The sequence below is a fragment of the Colias eurytheme genome, chromosome 23 (assembly GCF_061535395.1).
Source record: "Colias eurytheme isolate Ceu_HAF_F1 chromosome 23, ilColEury1 Martin Lab GWU primary, whole genome shotgun sequence".
Classification (NCBI taxonomy): Eukaryota; Metazoa; Arthropoda; class Insecta; order Lepidoptera; family Pieridae; genus Colias; species Colias eurytheme.
In genome coordinates, this window is record NC_143002.1 from 1,773,269 (window position 1) to 1,793,843 (window position 20,575).

At 32.3% G+C, this 20,575-nt stretch overlaps 4 protein-coding genes across 4 annotated transcripts in view; 1 reads left to right on the forward strand and 3 right to left on the reverse strand.

Moving 5' to 3' along the window:
• The window catches only part of Nagk (N-acetylglucosamine kinase), a 139,369-nt gene that overhangs the window by 46,407 nt on the left and 72,387 nt on the right, over positions 1-20,575 (reverse strand). The window lies entirely within an intron of this gene.
• Positions 1-20,575, reverse strand: part of LOC149898124 (uncharacterized) — a 65,592-nt gene that overhangs the window by 22,925 nt on the left and 22,092 nt on the right. Inside the window, exon 2 of the mRNA XM_090115421.1 lies at positions 19,659-19,832. Within this exon, the coding sequence (XP_089971547.1) occupies positions 19,659-19,829 (171 nt within the window). The 5' untranslated portion in view covers positions 19,830-19,832. The remainder of the gene's footprint in view (positions 1-19,658; positions 19,833-20,575) is intronic.
• On the reverse strand, positions 3,798-4,669 carry LOC149898126 (uncharacterized). The gene is made up of 2 exons (XM_090115238.1): positions 4,510-4,669; positions 3,798-4,412 (listed from the first exon to the last, which is right to left on the reverse strand). Exon 2 carries the CDS (start codon positions 4,404-4,406, stop codon positions 3,798-3,800), a length of 609 nt encoding a protein of 202 aa, XP_089971364.1. The 5' UTR covers positions 4,407-4,412; positions 4,510-4,669.
• Positions 16,416-17,709, forward strand: LOC149898127 (uncharacterized). Its single transcript, XM_090115422.1, has one exon. It carries the CDS (start codon positions 16,425-16,427, stop codon positions 17,199-17,201), a length of 777 nt encoding a protein of 258 aa, XP_089971548.1. The 5' UTR covers positions 16,416-16,424; the 3' UTR covers positions 17,202-17,709.

The window sequence follows — 20,575 nt, forward strand, 5'->3', positions numbered from 1 at the left end:
CGTCCACGTCGGAATAGAAACCTGGAAGTAAATATAACTGAATTAGAATTACCTAACACTTATGAAGAAGCAATGAATAGTCCAAATTCTCACTTATGGAAGAAAGCTATAGATGAAGAACTTCAGTCACATGAAAAAAATAAAACATGGATATTAACTGATCGAACTGAGAAGAAGCCTGTTTCTTGTAAATGGGTGTTCACTATAAAGAAGAATAGAGATGGAGAAATAGTACGATTCAAAGCACGACTGTGTGCACGTGGGTTCACACAAGTCAAGGGCGAAGACTATAATGAGATTTTTTCCCCTACTAGCAGGTATGATTCCATCAGGGTGTTGCTGAGCATTGCTGCGAGAGATGAACTGCATATCGAGCAATTTGATGTGAAGACGGCCTTCCTGTATGGTGAGCTCTTCGAGGAAATTTTCATGGAGGTGCCCGAGGGTTTGGAAACACATGCTTCAAAAGTATGTAAGTTAGTTAAATCTATATATGGTCTTAAACAATCATCGAGATGTTGGAATGAAAAATTTAGTTCTTTTTTATCTTTTTATGGATTTAAACCTTGTCCATCTGAGAATTGTGTATTTGTAGGATATTTTAAAGATGTTAAAGTAATATTAATTCTTTATGTTGATGATGGTTTGTTAATGGCTAAAAGTAAAGTTGTTTTATCTGAAATAATAAAAATATTCATGCAAACATTTGAGATTAAGACTTTAGACTGTAATTCTTTTATTGGAATGGAAATAGATAAAGGAAAAGGTTATATTAGTGTAAGTCAAAGTCAATACATTCAAACAATAATTAATAGATTCAATTTGTTAGATGCTAAGGGTAGCAGTACCCCTGCTGATGTAAATGTAAAGTTGTCTAAGAATACAGTTAGTGATAAACTTATTAATTTCCCATATAGAGAAGCAGTGGGAGCATTGTTATTCTTATCATCAATATCTAGACCTGACATAGCTTATGCTGTAAATGTTGTTAGCAGGTATGTCAATAATCCAGGTCTTTCACATGTTATAGCTGTGAAAAGAATTCTACGTTATTTAATTAATTCAAAAGATTATGAGAAATGTTTAATGTTATGTAAACTTCATATAAATGTGCCTAATGTTTAACTTTTATAAACTTCATTTAAGTGTGTCTAGTATTATACTTTATATAAAGTTAGAATAAAAAGTGTATGTAAGTTGAGAATAATATTTAACTTTATATAAAATTTGGAATAAAAAGTGTAAGTTGAGAATAAAACAGTTTGTAGTTTATGTATTAGAGGAGTTATTTGTTCTTTATGAAAAATGTATGAAGTTAACTAGAATATTTTATGTTTGTTTAAGAAAACATTTAGTTGCCAGTTAAGTTGTTATGTCTACCTTATAAATTTAGGTGGGAGTGTTGAGTATATAAATTTATAATGTAGTTTATGTGTATCTGTGAATGCTATGGTACAAACTGTCTTTGTAAATGTTTGAAGTTTCTCGTTTTGACATTTGGTGCTATCTGTCTTTTCATGGTTGCTCTGTGTTGTACTGCTGTGTAATGTAATGCGTTTAACTTTTAATAAATACATCGGTTGTAAAGAAGAAGTTTTATTGAAAATATTACCAAATCCCAACATAATATATATTTTTTTAATAATTTTAAACTTATTTGTACGGAACCCTCGGTGCGCGAGTCCGACTCGCACTTGGCCGGTTTTTATTTTGAAAATAGGGTCATAATTGACGAGATAAACGACTACACGAGCTGCTGATTACTTTATACTGAGCTAGATTGTTTAGGATGTACTAAAACAAAATAGTATTGATCATACTTAGTTTATTAATTATTTTATTGACTTATAGTCTATCACAAATCAGTCCTCGAATTTGAGATGTTTTTCTTAAGTACTAGGGAAAACTAAATTAAAAACAGAACTTCTTTTTCAAAACAAAATAAACTTCTAAATAATAATAATAAACATATCAAAGCACATAATATTTATCTATGTTTGGCTTAGTTTTGAGCCTTGTCTGTCCATCTTTTCCCAAGTAAAAATCACTGGAACTTCACTGTGTTTTTCCTCAGATATCTCTTCATTGTCATCGTCTTGCTCGATTTCGTATGTCTCTTCTTGTACCTCCACGTTGTCTTCCACCTCACTGTCATTTTCGTCTTCATAGCAGAACCAGAACTTGATTCTTCCAGCAACAATCTGATTTGATCATCGTTCATTTTGACATGAAGTATGGCCTAAAAAATTGGCCAAAATATAATTTAAAGCAACATTCATACATATATTTTACTATACATACTTCATAAAGAATTCAAAGTCTGTAAAAATATATAAATGTACAAAATCTAAACTCAAATGGCTACCGATCCGATTTCGCCGGAATGCTCATGTGCTGCATCTTCTCTATCAGGTAATGTTCAACCCAAAGATGCCGAAATACCTAAAAGAAAAATTTGTCTTCAGGGGTAACAATGGAGAACCTGTTCGCTCCACTGAAATGTATCGTTTACGAATGCCACCACACCTTACTTGTTTCTACGATACTTCCTTCACTGTTCAGGCTATTAAATTGTGGAACGCATTACCAGAACCAATAAAAAAGGCACAGTCATTACATAAATTTAAAATAATGGTACGCGATAATTATCATTCTTCTTGTCGTACTTAATAATCTATTTTGTATTATATCTTTATCGCTTTATATATTTATTAACATATTTTTATGGCCTTAATTATTCCTTCCTATACCTACTATTGTGAATATAATATATTGTATTTCTCGATAATCTTATAGTTACATATTAATATATTCTTACTTATTATATTTATGCTCTGCCCTATTCCTCTCCTCAAGCTAACTTCCTTTCGTACGTCTGGTTGTCTGGAAGAAATCGCTATTTAGCGATAAGACCGCCATTTGTTTTAATTTATAATTAGATTAAGTTCCTAGTTAAGTTTTGTCAGAGCAATAAAGTATGAATAAATAAATAAATAAATAAAATATATAATATTAATACTTACACAAAAAGTTGCACCTATACTCGCGTCGGTCTCATGGACCGATTGGCGCCAAATGCAAAAAAAAAATCGCACACACACGTGAACTTCTGCCGACCACGCGACGTGCACTAAAATGAAGTTAGCCCCAAATCCGGAAACTAGCAAGGAACTCGACTTCACAGGATTTACCTTCATAAAAATAATTACGAAAATGTGTTTCGTCGGTCTCACAGACCAACGCGCGAGTATAGGAAGGTTAAAAAACGTAGCTTAAGAAACACAGCACAGCACAACGCAGTACAGCGCAGCATAGCTCGATGTTGATTTGTCACCCTTAACCAGTGACGTGAAAAATGTATAACACTATACGGGACATGACGTCTGACAGACTACTACTTTCAAAGTAAATTTTAGGCATAAAATGTAATATGTACGTATCAAAATTGTGTTGATATTTAACCATCGGTACGTAATAAAAGACACAAAACTAAATACAATCAGCTTTTATTATAAAATTAAAGAAAAAACAGTCATTAACTCTATCTAGTACTATTCAGCCTTAATTGACTTGAGATCTCCATTTTAGCCTTTTAATTGACAAAATACAAGTAACATTTGAAATTTAACATTTTTTACTTAAAATCTAATCAATAAAGAAACGAAAGAACAAAACAGCACTTCTGAAAACAAAAATATAAAAAATTTGACAACCGCTTAACTTTATATAAATCACTGGCAATTTTTGCACAGGGGGCGAGAACATTGCAAGCAAACGGGATTAGAACACCCGACACGTCACATGTAAATTGTCATTCTGTGTAGTTTAGGTGGACAAACCCTACATGCTCTTCGTTTACCCTGACTTGGCTCATGACTTTGGTCACCTTCTTCGATCATATCATCCCCCAGAACTCGCTTTATCACTAGTCGTAACTCCCTTGGTAATTGACTGCTGATGACACGTCTTTGCATATGTGGTATCACTAGCGAACGGGCTAATGACTTCAAAAAATCACCTCTATCGGCAACCTTAGGTTGATACATGTTGTATAATATATAGGCGTTCATGCCGCTCAAATCAATAATGCGGTAGAATAAAACCATTGGCCACCTTCTCGTTCGGCGGCTGCTGGAATAATTGGAGCACTTTTTATCAGCTTCGTCTACACCACCTTTGGTTGCATTGTAATAAAGAATAATTTCAGGCTTTTTAGTATCCTCATCAACTTCGTTGTTGTGATGCATTGAAGACACAAATATCACAGCTCTATTTTTTTTGGGTACGTACGAGCACAGGGTCTTTTCTTTCGTGAAATCGTGAAACGTGATATTTTTTTTCATTGTACCCACATAAGCCAGTGAATTTGTGGCAGACAATTTACGTTTCCTCTGATTTTCCGCCATTTTGCACTGAAAAACAAAAAAATGGTTTAAAAAACATTTGTATGACAACTAGGGACATTTAGCCTGACAGACTCCTTTTGATTTTGTAAGTGTTTTTACTCACGTGTTTTACAACCGACGACAAGTCCGCCTCGTTCCCCGATCGTTTTAGCACTAAAACAGAGGCTACTGAGAAGCGGGGTCGCGGCAGGCGGGGGGAAGTGACCAATTCTGAGAATTTGTAAAACACGCGACGCCTGTGAGACTCCGCGTCACTAGTTAAAGGTTAACAAATAACCCCATTAAAATTGTAGCATCTGAGTGGTCATCTACTGATGCAAAATATGGTCATCTTCTAGTTTTTAGATGGTCAACTACTAAATTTCTAATATAAGAACATTTTTAATTTTTTTTAAGTTTATTCGACCATTGTACGTGGTGAAATGCTTATTCATATGTTAAAACACATTTCACAGGGTTTCCAAAAAAATAAACTTACTGAATTCATATGATAATTAAAGTCAAACATTTAAAAAGAATATTCTGTCTCCTTAAGTGGTCATCTACTGATGCTTTTACCTTAATACATACAAAAGCTAGCTTACTATAAGTTTCCGAGTTGATCGTCGCACCAATTAATATAATAATATTTAATATTTTATGACAAATCCAGTCTGTGTTATTTGCTGACAATTGCAATAAACCCAAAGGCGACATTTAAATTTAATACATTTAAATAAGCCTACAAAGAAAAAAATACTTAAAAAAAACATTTATAATAAAATAGTATACAAGAAAAAAAGCAAAAACCATGTTTCCAAATTTCGGGTAACTACATATCGCTATTAACCCCGAGGCGGCAGCCCTGGTATTTGACAGGTCTCTTAAATACCAATGAACAAGCTTTTTTCAGCATAAAAAATACAGAAATGTACCTTACATTTACTTAATTTATAACAAACGAATACCTCTGATGTAGCAGCAAGATTAATTGTATGTTTACCAAACAATAGCTGCCGGTGCCCCGGTAAAATGGATTAACTCCACCGAAATCACGACGTAGGGCTGTCAAAAGTATGTTTCTATTTTTTAACAATAGATTAGTGTGAGAAGAAATGTTGGCAAATTGTTGGTTGCCAATCATTATGTTATCTCGAATGAACTAAACAATTGTAAAAAGTAGGCACAAGCGCTATTTTAAATGTGTCATTTTGTACACACTTTATTTTTAAACCTATAAAGATAAGAAGATACCCAAATATAAAATAAATTCGAAGTGCCTTTCATAATTAAATAAATAAATATTATGTTTTTTTTTTCACTTATCCATGCTGCGTTGTAACTGACGTAATTATTATAAGGAACATTAAGGGGATATTAATAACGTCATTTAATATAAACATTTAATGCAAAAACAATAAATTATAACTATTTGTGACAGCCCTAACTCTAGGTACTATTGAGAATGAATCGACCCCTAATGAATTGAGGACGTCATCGTGATTCGTTGGTTCAAATGAGAGCTATTTACATAACACTATTATGCCCATTTGATTTTATCACTATTTTCACTATTTTCGTACGTTTTCCACAGAATATATTTTTGCAAATTAAAGATGTATTCAGAAAGAAGTAGAAACAGTATGTTATAACTTACATTATCACTTTCATCATTTTCTATAACATATTATAGAAATATAAACATACTCTATGATAAGAAAATCAAACCAATGTAAAGATGTTTAACGTGGTTTAAATGAGATAAAAATTAAGAAAATTTGGATCTGTGGAAACAGAACTAAAATATTAAACGTTTAATTTCTGTTTATGTGAATCGATTGAAGTATTAACAATTATTGGTACTGTGGTATTATAATAACTTAGCCCTGCCCCCCTAGACAAGTGGCTTTCTATTAGCGTAAAGTTCAATAGAATAGATTATGAATGTATGAGATTGACGTTTGATTACGACGACGACGACGATTGATTACGTCAATCTCATACATTCATAATCTATTCTATTGAACTTTACGCTAATAGAAAGCCACTTGTCTAGGGGAGCTGATCAACTTAACCGCAGCCAAAAAGGGTTAGTAGTTAATAAAATATACCACTTTATCCAATTTTCAGTGCCTTGAGCGATCGTGACTCAATTTTTGCCAATTCACGGTTCGCTTCTTCAAAAGTTTCGTGATGGGGGAGAAGTTCTAAGACAAAAGCATTTGATATGAAAGGTGTATTAGGGAAATGATACAAAAATTGGTTCTCGGGAAAATGACTAATCATAGTCACAATTTTGGAGTTAATTTTGAACTAAAAGAGTTGTTCTGAATTGCAAGATGAAATACTGACTAGCTGTATTCCACGGTTTGGCTCACGTGTTTTTACTTTCGTGTTTTTTGCTTACGTAGGCTATTATATTATAATCTTGTTAATTCTTAATTCTTAACCAAAGTCGATTACATACTTTACGTAAATGTGTTAGAACATCCAACTTCAAACTTCATTTCAACAGCAACAGAAGGAATACGGATATATCAATCCATCGACTGTTTCTTAAAACAAATCTGATACCCAAAACTTCTACACATGTACCTATAATGCCTGTTCAAATGCTGTTAGGATAGTTAGGGATTCCTAGATAGCGTTGCTATTGGTTACGTCATAATATTATGCTTCTCCATTCCACAAGATCGAATCCCAACAGCATATTTTGAACCTAGTCAGTCAAACGATATTTAAATAAAAGACAATCAATCATCCATCGAATGTATTATTAGTTTCCTCGCGACCACGCTCGCATGTGAAACGTCAGGATAATATAATGAACAAATTTCGTTTAAAATCCGTTAGTCTTTAATTTCTAAAGTAAATATACTCGCGTGAAATCAAGCATATCAGAATACTAAATCCATCATTGTATCATCATCTATCTGCATGGAATATTTCGGATCCTCGCTGCTGCTTGCTGCTGACCATTATTCAAGCCAGACATGATTGATCATGCAAGGATTGTTGCTAAAAGCTAAACTCTGAATACCCTAATTACGGCACCTGGTGCACGTTTATTTATGCCGTATGCATTACACATACATTCATAACAGTAGCTTTGCTTGGCTATGAAAATGCCTTTAGTTAGGGCCGGTGCAGATATGGCGGAGCGCAGCGAAGCCGCTCTTTGTACATCTTTATTATAAGCTTTCTTAACTATGTAACAAACTTTATTTCCAACTACTTTCTGTGTATCTACAATAAAGAGAGAAATATTTCATTCATTTCATTCACATTCATCTTGCTTGAATTATTGAATAATAGAATAGAAATTATTTTTATATTGAATAGAAATTAGGGCATGGTTATAATGGAAATTAAATGTTTTGATTCGATTATATTATAGGAGAGTCCGTATGCTGTTTGATTCAGGCTAGCCCAAAATTTAAAACATATTTATTAATTTGAAACACAGCGAAACCTATATAAGGAGTCTGAGGTCCGCTTTTTTGTGTAATGTATTCAATAAATCATTTTTATTTAAAAATATATTAAACTAGGTTTCCGCCCGTGGCTTCGCCCGCGCAGTCAAAGATAAACCCGCATAGTTCCCATTCCCGTGGGATATCCGGGATTGCGTCATTTTTCCGGGATAAAAAATAACATATGTCCTTTCTCGGGTATCAAAATATCTCCATACCAAATTTCATGAAAATTGGTTCATTAGAGTTCGGTTAGAGTTACTTTTGCATTTATAATATTAGTATATGGATTCAAAAACAATAAAATTGTGTTCATTTTTGACGTAGAGTAAATTATAAGTTTAGTTTTATGTGAATCTAGATAAAATCCAATATGATTTTATGCCAAAATATCCGCGATAAAATTACAAACTAGGCACTTTATACCTCATTAAAGTTAATAACAAGGTCGATCGGAATTCGATAGCATTTCTTGCAATTTATTACCCGCACTGCGGTATCGATCGTATGACATTGTATTTTATTTCAATGATTTCTTAATGCAGCTTTGTTAAATAATTACTTAAGGTAAGGTAGAAGCAATGAAAAAATTGATTATTAGAATTATTATAATATTAGGTAGAATTATTATAAATTTATTATTAGAATTATTATAATATAGGAATTCAAAAACTAAAGTTATTTGTTTATATCTTGGTAAATACTAAGAGGTATGTACCTACTTTAAATGTTATTATATAGACTATATACGTATATTATGTTGCATTTAATGACGAAAGAAAGACTTAGATGTAAAATAAAATAAGGATATAGATAATATTATTAGGTTAGTTTCGTCGCGACTCTAGAACTAACATACATGGTGTGAAATAGATCATAAGAGAAAACGGTTTTCATTTAATTCCGTGAGCAAAACTATAAACAGAAAGTTATGAACTTGCTATATAATTGGAATACATAAGAAAACTAAGTATTTTTCAAACAACATTTAAAGATTAGAACAACATATTCTAATTATTGATACTTTATGTGCGCTGATAACTGTTAAAATGTTTGGTAAATCGAATAGTATAGTATAGAACAATATAGTATGGCATAGTATAGCATAGTATAGCAATTACTAAACGTTAGGCTGAAGGCTGAATATATTAATTTAAAGGCCTCTGAGGGCTAACTTTGACCACGAGTTAGTAACCAAATGTTAAGATTGAATATTATGTAGGTCGCTCAAAAGTGAAAAAGCATAGATGTTTTATATGATGAATCAATATCTTCTTATATATAAAAATGAATCGCAAAATGTGTTGGTAAGCGCATTTAACTCGAGAACGGCTGAACCGATTTCGATAATTCTTTTTTTATTATATTCCTTGAAGGACGAGGATGGTTTTTATGTAGAGAAAACGTAAATATGTACCACGGGCGAAGCCGGGGCGGACCGCTAGTATCTAATATATAAAAATGAAACCCGTTTCGCCTTGTCACGGCATCACGTGTGAACGGCTGATTTCGATAATTGTTTTTTTTATTATATTCCTTGAAGTACGAGGATGGTTCTTATGTAGAGAAAACGTAGATGTAATGTACCACGGGCGAAGCCGGGGCGGACCGCTAGTACATAATAAATAATAATATGAATTCACATGATATAAGTATTATTATTATTTTGGATAAAATTTTAATATGATTTTGTCAACATAATTTTCGGGTAATACTTTCCATTTTCTTGAGCGGCACCTTAACTTATATAAAGTTCCAGCCGCAATTTATTTATCTTATTTACTATGATATTATAATATTATTCTATTTTGTTTTATTCTAACAAGATTTATTACGGTCTACTTCAAGTCGTCGTCGCATATTTCTTCGAATATCTCTTCTCCATGAGGAGGTATGGTTCCCCAGTGATTGTAACCCCATATAAAGATATCAAATAAAATATGAACTATGATTTATCTAAACAAACACAATACACTCCGCACCTCTCATATCCATATGTTACGAACATATTTCTTTTTATTTTAATACGAATTACAGGAATATTGAATTCATATGCATATACTACACACCACTGCTTCAATCCAAAGTATTGCAAAATGCAAAGAATCAAAATGATGGTCCGATTTAGAAAAATCTTTCAGTGTTAGATAGGGTATTTATCGAAGAAGACTATAGGCCATACCTATATCTTTGGTGCAAGGCATGTAAAACCGCGGGGCACAGCTGGTATTATAATAGACGTCTAACATCCACATCACTGCAGTGAAGATAAAAATTCATACAGTTAGATAAAATCATGATCTCCCCATCTATGTCTAATACTAGTAAAAAATTGACACTATCTAACCATCTTATAGAATCATGAAGAAAAGTTTGTAACATCAGTCAAAGAAACTAGGTTTACGATGATAGTATTTAGTAAGAACCCTTCAATACGACCATAAAACTTGATTTAGTATAAAATGTTAAAGAACCGAGAAACTTGGTTATTACAAGCGAGTGTTGATAAAACATTTTCTAGTTCATGAAAAACCTCAATGGCTTTCAAATCGGATTTCATCTCAAGTTGTAAAGATTCAAATGTCCCACTTTCCTACAAGTTACATTATAATGAAGCTTTTGCGGGTAGTTTTATATTTTATAAAAACTGTGTTTAATTAATTCTTAATTTTTTCTAGTTAAATAAAACTTGACACCTTCAATTTAAAAAGCAAGGGATCGTTATTAAATATTAAAGGGGGCTTTTACACAAATTACTTTTAACCGTTTCGTAGCTATATGATAATCACGGTCTATGAAACATTACGTTGGTAAATGTTGGTACATTTTACCATACGGTGTGTCTTCGTTGAAAAATATATCTACATTTTAGAAGATTGCCTAGATTTTTACAACACTGAACACTATGTACCTATAGTGTATACCCTAATGTACGTACATAAAAATAAAATGCCTCACTACAATATCTTGTGTATTTCTTTCTCCTCACGACATACACATATTTAAGGTATACGTAACATTATCATTTCTCAACACTATTCAACACAGTAAGAAAAAAAATTAGGCTAGACATAATACTTAAATTGATACATTTTTACTACCTGATGAGAATTTCTGTAATTATAATTTTCGTAGGCTGACCGTAGTAAATGAATGTCGAGAAATAAAATATGAGCTTTTATGAAATGTGAGTTTTATTTTTCTCGATAGATCCTGAATTAAACAAAGCAGGATACTCACTGTAAACGGACCTATTTTGTTCTTTTTTGATCAACTTTGTATTTTTTGACTAGCGATTGTTTTTAAAACTGTTACTCTGTCACAATATGATGCTTACCCAATTTTCAAAAAACAATTAAACACCAAGCTAAATATCTCACATGTAATATTGCTTGATGAAAAATGGGAAAACGGGTCAATGGGAGGCACAAAGCAGCGTGGAAACGAGAAACTGATGTAGGTTACCATGTCTTTTAGCCGTATCATTCCCAGTGTGGGAAAGTGATGGCGTTAGACGACCTTTATAGCGCTGTCCTTTTTCCACATTGGAAATAATAATGCTTAAGACTTAATGGTACCGTTGTCGGCTATTTTTTAAGATCTCTCCACGATACGTTATGTGGTTATAACAACTCATATTTGAGACAAAGGGCTTTTTCTTGTGAGCTTTTGTGATGAAACGTGTTATTTCAATCAAATGTAAAATAGTAAAGAATTAATTTCTAGTTCCTGCCTGTTTGTTATGTTATAGTCTGTGTATTTATTTTGATATTATTTGTATCTATTTATGTTTTATAGATGAGAATTGGATAGTGAAAATATTATATCTTAATATATATATAAATCTCGATTCTCGTGTCACAATGTTTGTCCTCAATGGACTCCTAAACCACTTAACCGATTATAATAAAATTCGCACACCATGTGCAGTTCGATCCAACTTGAGAGATAGGATAGTTTAAACATGTAGGTACCACGGGCGAAGCCAGGGCGGACCACTAGTATTGTATATTTATTTAATGCTTATGTTTCATGATATTGAATAATTACTCTTAATATTTAATTGAAACTCTATTGATTACAACGGGTCACCATGAAATTTGACTTTGATTGCAAAGCATTAAATTTCGTAGTTTAGGTCGTAATTAGACGGAAAAAAAATATATGGCATGAAAAACTTTGCTTTTGTGCTTAGAAGACTGATTGAAGGAAATTTTTAAAAATCTCGGATTTTAATTTTTGATTGAAAATAAAACTATTGCAATAAAAATGTTTATTATTTTTATTAAGTTTTACTATCAAATTAGCTTACAGAAAAGTGGAAAATAACTTAAAAGTGCACACTTTTACTTTTTCTTTTATGTTCATAGCTACTTTCTCTCAATAAACCCCAAATATACTCGCCCATCATGTTTTCATTGTATTGGCCTTGATAGCGTTGTTCAAAATTCATGATGTCCTGATGGAAACGTTCTCCTTGCTCTTCGGAATAGGCTCCCATGTTGTTTTTAAATTTATCCAAATGAGCATGCAGCATATGTACTTTTAATGACATCCTGCAGCCCATGGCCTTAAAATTTGTAATTTGTAATTTGCATTACCTTCCAAACACCTTTTACAATATCTACAAGCAACATGTGGAGCCCATGGCTTATCTTGATTCTGTACAGGACAGTCAAAATATGCTTCATAGGCTTCACAGAGAACGTGAGATGTCTTTAGTTCATATTTCACGTCTCGAACTTTAATAAATTGACCACATATAAAACAAAATTCATCAGCATCGTATTTGCACTTTCGTGACGACATTTTAAGTTATTCTGGGCCTGATGGTTGTTTATCACTCGGGTGCCATCTAGCGGCACAGTGTAAACGTTAATACCCCACTCTCACCACGCGGTCTTTTTAAAAATATTAAAATCAATTAAAATTTATGAAAAAATTGAAAAATGAGTATTATTATTATAACTATCACAAAAGCAAACTTTATACCGCAAAAAGGTATTTTGTTTTCGTTTTTGTGCATAACTAACTGGAAAATAATAGTATAAACTTTAGGACAAAGAACGAAAATTTTTTTGTCGAGTCGTGAATTATTTAAGTTAAGTGACATGTGAGGAGTCATATTATATTTGAGCAAACCAAGCATTTTATGTTATTTTAAAACTACAATATTATGTATATCAAATTTTTATATGATATTGCAAGCAAAAACTTTCTAAAATTGAACGCACTCCCCTATTACATCCATTGCACCAATTATGATAGGATTGCATGCAAGTAATAACTGACTCAGCCTGTAGTCACGCATACATAAATATATATTAACTAGGTATATCACGAGAGGGCGCGTCTGTCCAACTGTCAATACTGTACTCGTCAATAAATAAAATTTTAAAATTGCTTAAGTGATCTAAATTAAGTGAAACTATCTAAAATCGTAACTACTGTATAAACTGCTTCGAATCAATATAAATAACAAAGTGCGAAATCAATACAATTTATAAAAAAACGACTTATCAATACCCGTAAGTCAATACTCACTCGGAATCCGTTGGATATGTCGTGGCCATATCGTAGATTTGCTCATTTCATGATATGATCGATCATTTCACGAATTGGTCGCATTTCATGAAATGGCCAACATAGTTTGATCAGATCGTTAAATCGTCAACGTTTCACGATTTGGCCATCCACATTTGGCCAGATCGTATAAAATATAAAGAATCCATAAAATATTAAAAAAATTCAGAATATTCTAAAAACTTGTTTAATGTCATTTAAGTTAGTGCCGCGGCAGCGGCCGGCGAATGCTAGAAGCGAATCGTTTTTGCAATAAAAAACAGTTAGGTTAGACTTTGATAAACAACGCACGAGCCGAGCGAGCAAAGCGAGCGTGCCGCGGCAGCGGCCGGCGAGTGCCAGAAGCGGATCGCTTTTTAAAAAACAAACAATTATAATACCATTATTATTAGTCTGTGATAATACTATAGTAAGTAGGATATATAAATATATATCCTAAAAGAAAAAATGCGTCTTAAATTATTTTATTTAAGACGCATTTTTTCTTTAATACATATAAGATATCCACATTTTCCATAGTACTCGAACTGTCGTAAATTCTTTGCTATGACTTTCTTCATATTGTTATTAAACGAATTATGAAGTTTTTAACTGCGAATAATTAGATTTTCGCCAGCGGCCGCCATCTTATCACATAAACACAGAGCATGCAGCGCCTCTACTATTTTACGATATGATCAAATAATTTTGATCATTTCATGAAAAAACCGCGCGTTTAGTTGGCCATATCGTGAAACGATTTCTTATCATTGATCTGCTCAAGCCACATCATGATGTGGCCAAACTAAATTGGCCATTTCACGAAATGCGACCATTTCGTGAAATGGCCAATCATATCATGAAATGAGCAAATTTACGATATGGCCACGACAGATACATAGAATCCATCATTATTAGAGTGCAAATAACTAGTGGAGTGTGTGTACGATTAGAAGGAACTTGAAAACACCATAACAGTACGTAAACAAAAACATTTGAAATTATAACCTCAAAAGTAAACATAATATTATAATATGACGATTGATGATAATAATTATAATTAATCATCGATCAAAGTAGCAGCACCATCTATTACAACCCATTAGAACTCCTTAGTCGAATTGCACTACGCCATCTATCAGAAAGTAGCGACACCACTTAGTCCGCTCGATCCGATCAATTGAAGATAAAATAAGAAGTTCCCACCTTATCTCATAGAGGGCGCTGAAATAAAAAAGGATATGGAGGAGAGCGTTTTCAAAAAAAAGTGTACCATGCCTGAATTTATGGATAAATTTTAAATGTTGCATTTTTAATGAAATTTTGATTTAGAAATTTTAAATATACATCATAGTAAGTGAAATTGTATTTAATTTCTTGCAGATTAATTTGTTTTACGAGAAATCATCAAAATAAATTGGGACTGTGAAAAAAGTGTCAGTTTTGCGACAGTCATTAATGCTCATGTAACTATTAACTACGAAGAAAGACGCAAAATATTTTGATTGTGTTACGAAGATTATAACATACATTATTTAAAAAATAGAAAATTGAAGTCGACAAATTAATAAAATTCCTATTAAACGAGCTTTAAGTTCTGTTTTGCCACAGCTGATGCCAAAGTAGCCGTTACTTTTACGATACTTAATACATTTCGATTAAAATCGGCAAAGTGGTTATTTTATTTCGGAACAGTAAAACCATTTTAAATATTGAAATCAAATTATTTGTGTCTCGTATGATAAAAAAATGTAAAAACTAAAATTTTTCTTGTCGCAAAACGGGGGACAGTCGCAAAACCGATAGACCATTTTTCATAAGGCTAGGTTTATATTGAATCCAATTAACATGGTTAAAATAAAACCGAGAATATGTTTACAAAAATTTTATTTAAGTCTCATAAAAAAAATACACCAACACATAGTTTGACACAGTATCAATTTTAGGGTAAAACTCAGAGTTACACTACCTACACCTTTTAACTTTCCATACATGTATCACATATTATGTATTCAGGGTATACCTGCTGACCAACGCATTCATTGCAATACCATTTTTTGCAAATTATACATGTCCTTTTTGGTCCCGAGATCAGTGAAACCTAAAAATATGAAAAAATTATAAAAATTATGAAGAATATTACAATGACAATCTAGACTTGGCTTTATGCTGCAGTTTTGCGACTTTTCTTGTCAGCCTATAGGTCACGAAGCAAAATGTTGCAAAACTGACGTGACGTTTTCTTTTCAGTTTTTAGTCAAAATTATATTCTGACGAAAAAATGTGCCTACACTGATTATCAAATGTAAATAACGGTTAATGAATATATTGCTCATCTTCTGAAAGTATTTAAACGATGTTTACTTCCCTGTATCAAGTAATAATATGTCTCAAACCAGACAGTAGAAATTGCAACGGCCGTTGCACTCACAAAACACTTCTGTTTTACTCGAACTGTATTTGAAAATAAGCTTTTTTAAATTAGCGGACGGTGAAAGTAAACGATAATTTTGCCATTTATAAAATTCAAATAGTAATCTAAAATTTGTAAGTGGCATTATTAGCCGTGATAAACCCGACATGTCCGGTCGGTACCACTTTTTAAGATATTTTTGGAAATCAAATTGCTTTTAAACGATTATAAGGCCTTAATTATGAACTACATGCGACGATTCGCAAATAAATGTACTTTTAGATGACACTAAAACTTATGGTACCTTGGTATAAAACTTTTTAGAATCGCTTCTCTAACATCGAAGAACTTGGATGGGGACACGCCAAAAACTGACACTTTAGTTTTAAAAATGATTATTTAAAAAATAGTACGCAATGTTTCCGTGAATTAATTGTTTGCATTTATCAAATTATGATGTATTTAATACTTTTCAAGCATTATATAATTAGCCATCATATAAATTTTACTTGTTATTCGACTTGAAACACAGGGGACAGGCCGAAAGTGAGGGGTACACTTTTTTTTGAAAACGCTCAGGAAATAAAAAATATGTTAATTAACATGCAGCAAGATTTAAAACAACAAAAACAAGACATGTTAGAAATGAAGGAAGATATTAAATGCACTATAATCAATAGTCTCAACGAAAAATTTAACAACTTGGAAATAAAAAATGAAATTTTGGAGAAAAAAATTGAGGAACAATCAAAAACAGTAAGCAACCTAGAAAGACAGTTAAGACGCAAAAATTTAGTCTTATTTGGCGTAGAAGAGAAAGAAAAATCATACGAAGAACTTGAAATAATAGTAGTGAACATAATAAATACATACATAAAAATCTCATGCAATACTAACAACATCGAAGCTGTGAGAAGACTAGGAAAAAAGGGGGAGAAAGTAAGACCGATAGTTATAACATTCAACACACTGGGATTAAAACTAAAAATACAAAAAAATAAACATCACTTACAAAATACCTCATACTATTTAAACTACCCAATTGAAATTTTAAATAAACGTAAAGAACTACAAGCTCAAGTACAGAAAGAAAAAGATGCAGGCAATATCGCTTTTATAAAATACGATAAAATTATTATATTAAATAACCAACAACATCCATATAAACAGCCGAGCAAAAGAATCCTATCAGAATCTCCGGAGACTAGTCAACCTACCAACGAAAATCTTGAACAAACTAACAAACAACCACCTAAGAAGAATAAGGGAAACATGAAGAATTACATCATTCATAAGCCCAAATTAACCGTCGCCCAGACAGGATCAGCGCAACGCCAAATGACGACACCTAAACGGAACAATGAATAGCAATCCATATCCCTCTCCCAACCTCAACTCTCCCAGTACGGCCGGTCACCGCGGGAGAGTATGACCAAAACCCCCCAAATAAAAATGAAATTTTTTTAAACTACCTTTTATATTTGCACCCTTAATGTAAGATCATTATCTTCTGATCAAAAACTAACAGAGCTCAAAGCAGCACTAGAAAATATTAACCATGATATAATAGGTTTGTGCGAGGTTCGTCGCCTAGGAGAAAAGATAATCGAAGACAGAGATTACATTAAATCCGATAAAAAAAAAATCTTAAAAAATTATACAAACTTACTTACCAACAAAGAAATAAAAAATAAAAAAAATGTTAAAGTGGCATTCTTTGGGGGAGGCTTTTACCCGTACGGGGTCCATAAGAACCTAACGAGTACTTAATTTAAATTATATAAACTAGATTAGTGTCTAAATTGTTCTACTATGTACTCAAACTATAACTGTAACTAAAATTGTATATTCTTATGGAACAAATAAAGCTTTATTTATTTTTATTTTTTTTTTTATCACGAAGTTGTTATTCGCTAATGGATGAAAACGATTCGATTAAATAATTATTTTCTGGAAAGCAAATTACTCGGAAAATTTATTGTAAAACTCTTTGATAAAAACAGATATTTTTAGATTAAGGTCTATCCGAGTAAGCTATTTTGCTTAGTTGACTTATTTTTAATCGGGTTGTTTTTACATAGGTATTAAATACATTTTTGGGTAACTACGTATTGTATATTTTATATATATTTTGATTTCAAAACTTTTTTTAGCTGAAAGTGGTTTAGACCGGTTATGAGTTTTGTCCGTAACCTAAACATTTGAAATTTACAGTTTAGAATTTAATTTTAAGCATACGTTTAAGCTTCAAACTATTTAGTTATCTGTGGTAAGTATAACCTAAATCTAAATTAAGTCTGTATGTATAATGTATATCCTTGTTAGGCGTTAGCAACTGATTACTTTACTTACAAAAACAACACATAATAAATGACGTTTTTATTTTCGTACACAACCCAGATCACAATTAACCTCCTACCATACATTTAAATCAAATAAATGATGCAAACAATGGTCTCCCATCGGAAACACAGCCATCGAAGTACATTTAAGGATTTAGGTTATGTTACGCGTCAATTTCCCGCGCTCTCTCTTATCCGCCATCTTGTCCGACCTTTCTCAAAATGGCCGCAACTGACGTCGCTAAGATTTGTTTGGTTAGTGTAATTTAGTTACTACTCTATGATGTGATTTATGTTGTAAATTAGTGTAGCTTGCATGTCACACTAAATAATACTACAGTCTCCTGGTGATTATTGCCTGGAATAAGCTTTTTATCTAAAAACGTACCTACTTAGTTTTGTTGTTACGTCAACAAAACTATAATTTTTCTGTTAAAATGTTAGTTTATTATATTTTGTTTTACAAAAATGTACTGTGACAGTGTTCCCTTAAAATTCAGCATGTTATTTATTTCGACCATAAATTTAAAAACGTCCGTAGGAAAAAGCTTTTCAAAAATAAAACCAATGATAGCGGTTTCTAACAAGCATACCTATAACACATTATTCAATGCATTGTAAGATAAATAATAACTGCATTCAGGTATTTACTTTTTTCCTACATATTATAGTAGAGCCATTTTAATAGGCAACATTTGGCAGTTCAACAAAATTCAAGAACGTAACCTAGTAACGACGACATAGAATAATATGATATTTCGTTTTGTTAGAACTGCACATTTGCTTGACTTTTTTCAATTACGACTACATATTTATAATAACAATGACCGATACAAGTAATTTTAAGATTTCATTTTACTGATAAACCATTTTAAACATAATAAACAATTTCTGAATTGAAGAACTGACGTCACTACAATTTTGTGTCAATAAACCTTTTTTCTTTTTAAATACCAGAGACGTTACTCTAAAAATCGAAATCTGACATCTAGAATCGAATGCATTGATTACTTGTGAATAAAAATTATCATAAATCAATAAATTCGATTGACAAATGTTTCAAATCCGTATCGATTAATTCACTTTAATCGATGTTTTTAAGCAGGTTACCTCTCTTCGAAGATAAAATTGATAGACGTCAAATGTTGCCTATTAAATTGGCTCGACAATAAGTGATGTTATATTTGTCTATGTCTTAATCACCACCCCTCCGAATTAATATTAAGCTCTAGTATGTTATTTTTTCAGATACATGGTTTGGTAGACCCGACCCTACATATCACTGTACGGGCCGCACTGCTAGCAACGGATGTTATAAAGTAATGTAATATATACTTACAATACAAAACTTAGCATTCGGCGCGCACTCCTGCAACCTTGTAGCACTTCTATTATTACAGGGTGTGATAGACCCGACTCCATCACTGTACTGACCGCACTGCCAGAAGCGGATGGCATAAAGTATCTAATATATTATACTTACAATACAAAACTTCGCATTCGGCGCGCATTCCGCCAATCTCGTAGCACTTCTGTTGTTACAGGGTGTGATAGACCCGACCCCATCACTATACTGGCCGCACTGCCAGCAGCGGATGCCAGTGCTCGCTGCTACTAGCGCCAGTAGACAGAGGATTGTGAGGGACGTGCTCATTGTCTGCAACAAAATTGATTTAGTTCGTAAGTTCTATCTATTAAACTTATAACAATAAAGATTTTTGTATTTTGTATTTTCTATCTGATCCTAGCCTGGTATCCCTTAAGAGGCCATATCGATTTTAGAGTGATTTTGACTTGTTTCTGTAATTCTTTAGGCGCTCGTTTAACAAAACTAAATTAGTAACAATGTGTTTTATTATCTTAAATTAAAGATTCATTCAATATCTAAAATATGCTCGAGACAATTTATTGATATTCATTGTCCAGTTTGTTTAATAGCCAATAACCTCAGGCGTGTTTCAATTTTTTCCATGCGGGACGTTCGTGTCTTTGTAGTTTACACGGAATTTAAAAGAAGAAGTTTTCATATAAAATATACAACAGTAAAGATACTGAGACATCCTAAAATATGCTCGAGGCAATTTAAGTACTTTTATTCAAAAATTCAAAGAAAATCTAAGTTAAAATAGCCTTACTTTGATGAAATTTTATGTGTATTTGGCGTCGAATTTCTAAAACATACAACAGAGTAAAAAATAAATAAAAAATACACATTAAATGATAGATTTATGCTTAAAAATTTGCAATCAAAAAAATACATATTATATGATTTATGAAAGTAATGGAATATTTTAAAGTTCTCTAGAATTTTCGATTATATACGGGAGCGCAAACGCTGTTACGGCAGACCGCGCTCCGCGCTTTAGGGAGTAGGACGTGTTGCGCTGCTCCGTCAGACAC

What these genes read in the sequence shown, in the direction of transcription:
- LOC149898126 (XM_090115238.1), bottom strand. Translation starts at nt 4,406, where the DNA reads ATGGCGGAAAATCAGAGGAAACGTAAATTGTCTGCCACAAATTCACTG.
- LOC149898127 (XM_090115422.1), top strand. Translation starts at nt 16,425, where the DNA reads ATGTTAATTAACATGCAGCAAGATTTAAAACAACAAAAACAAGACATG.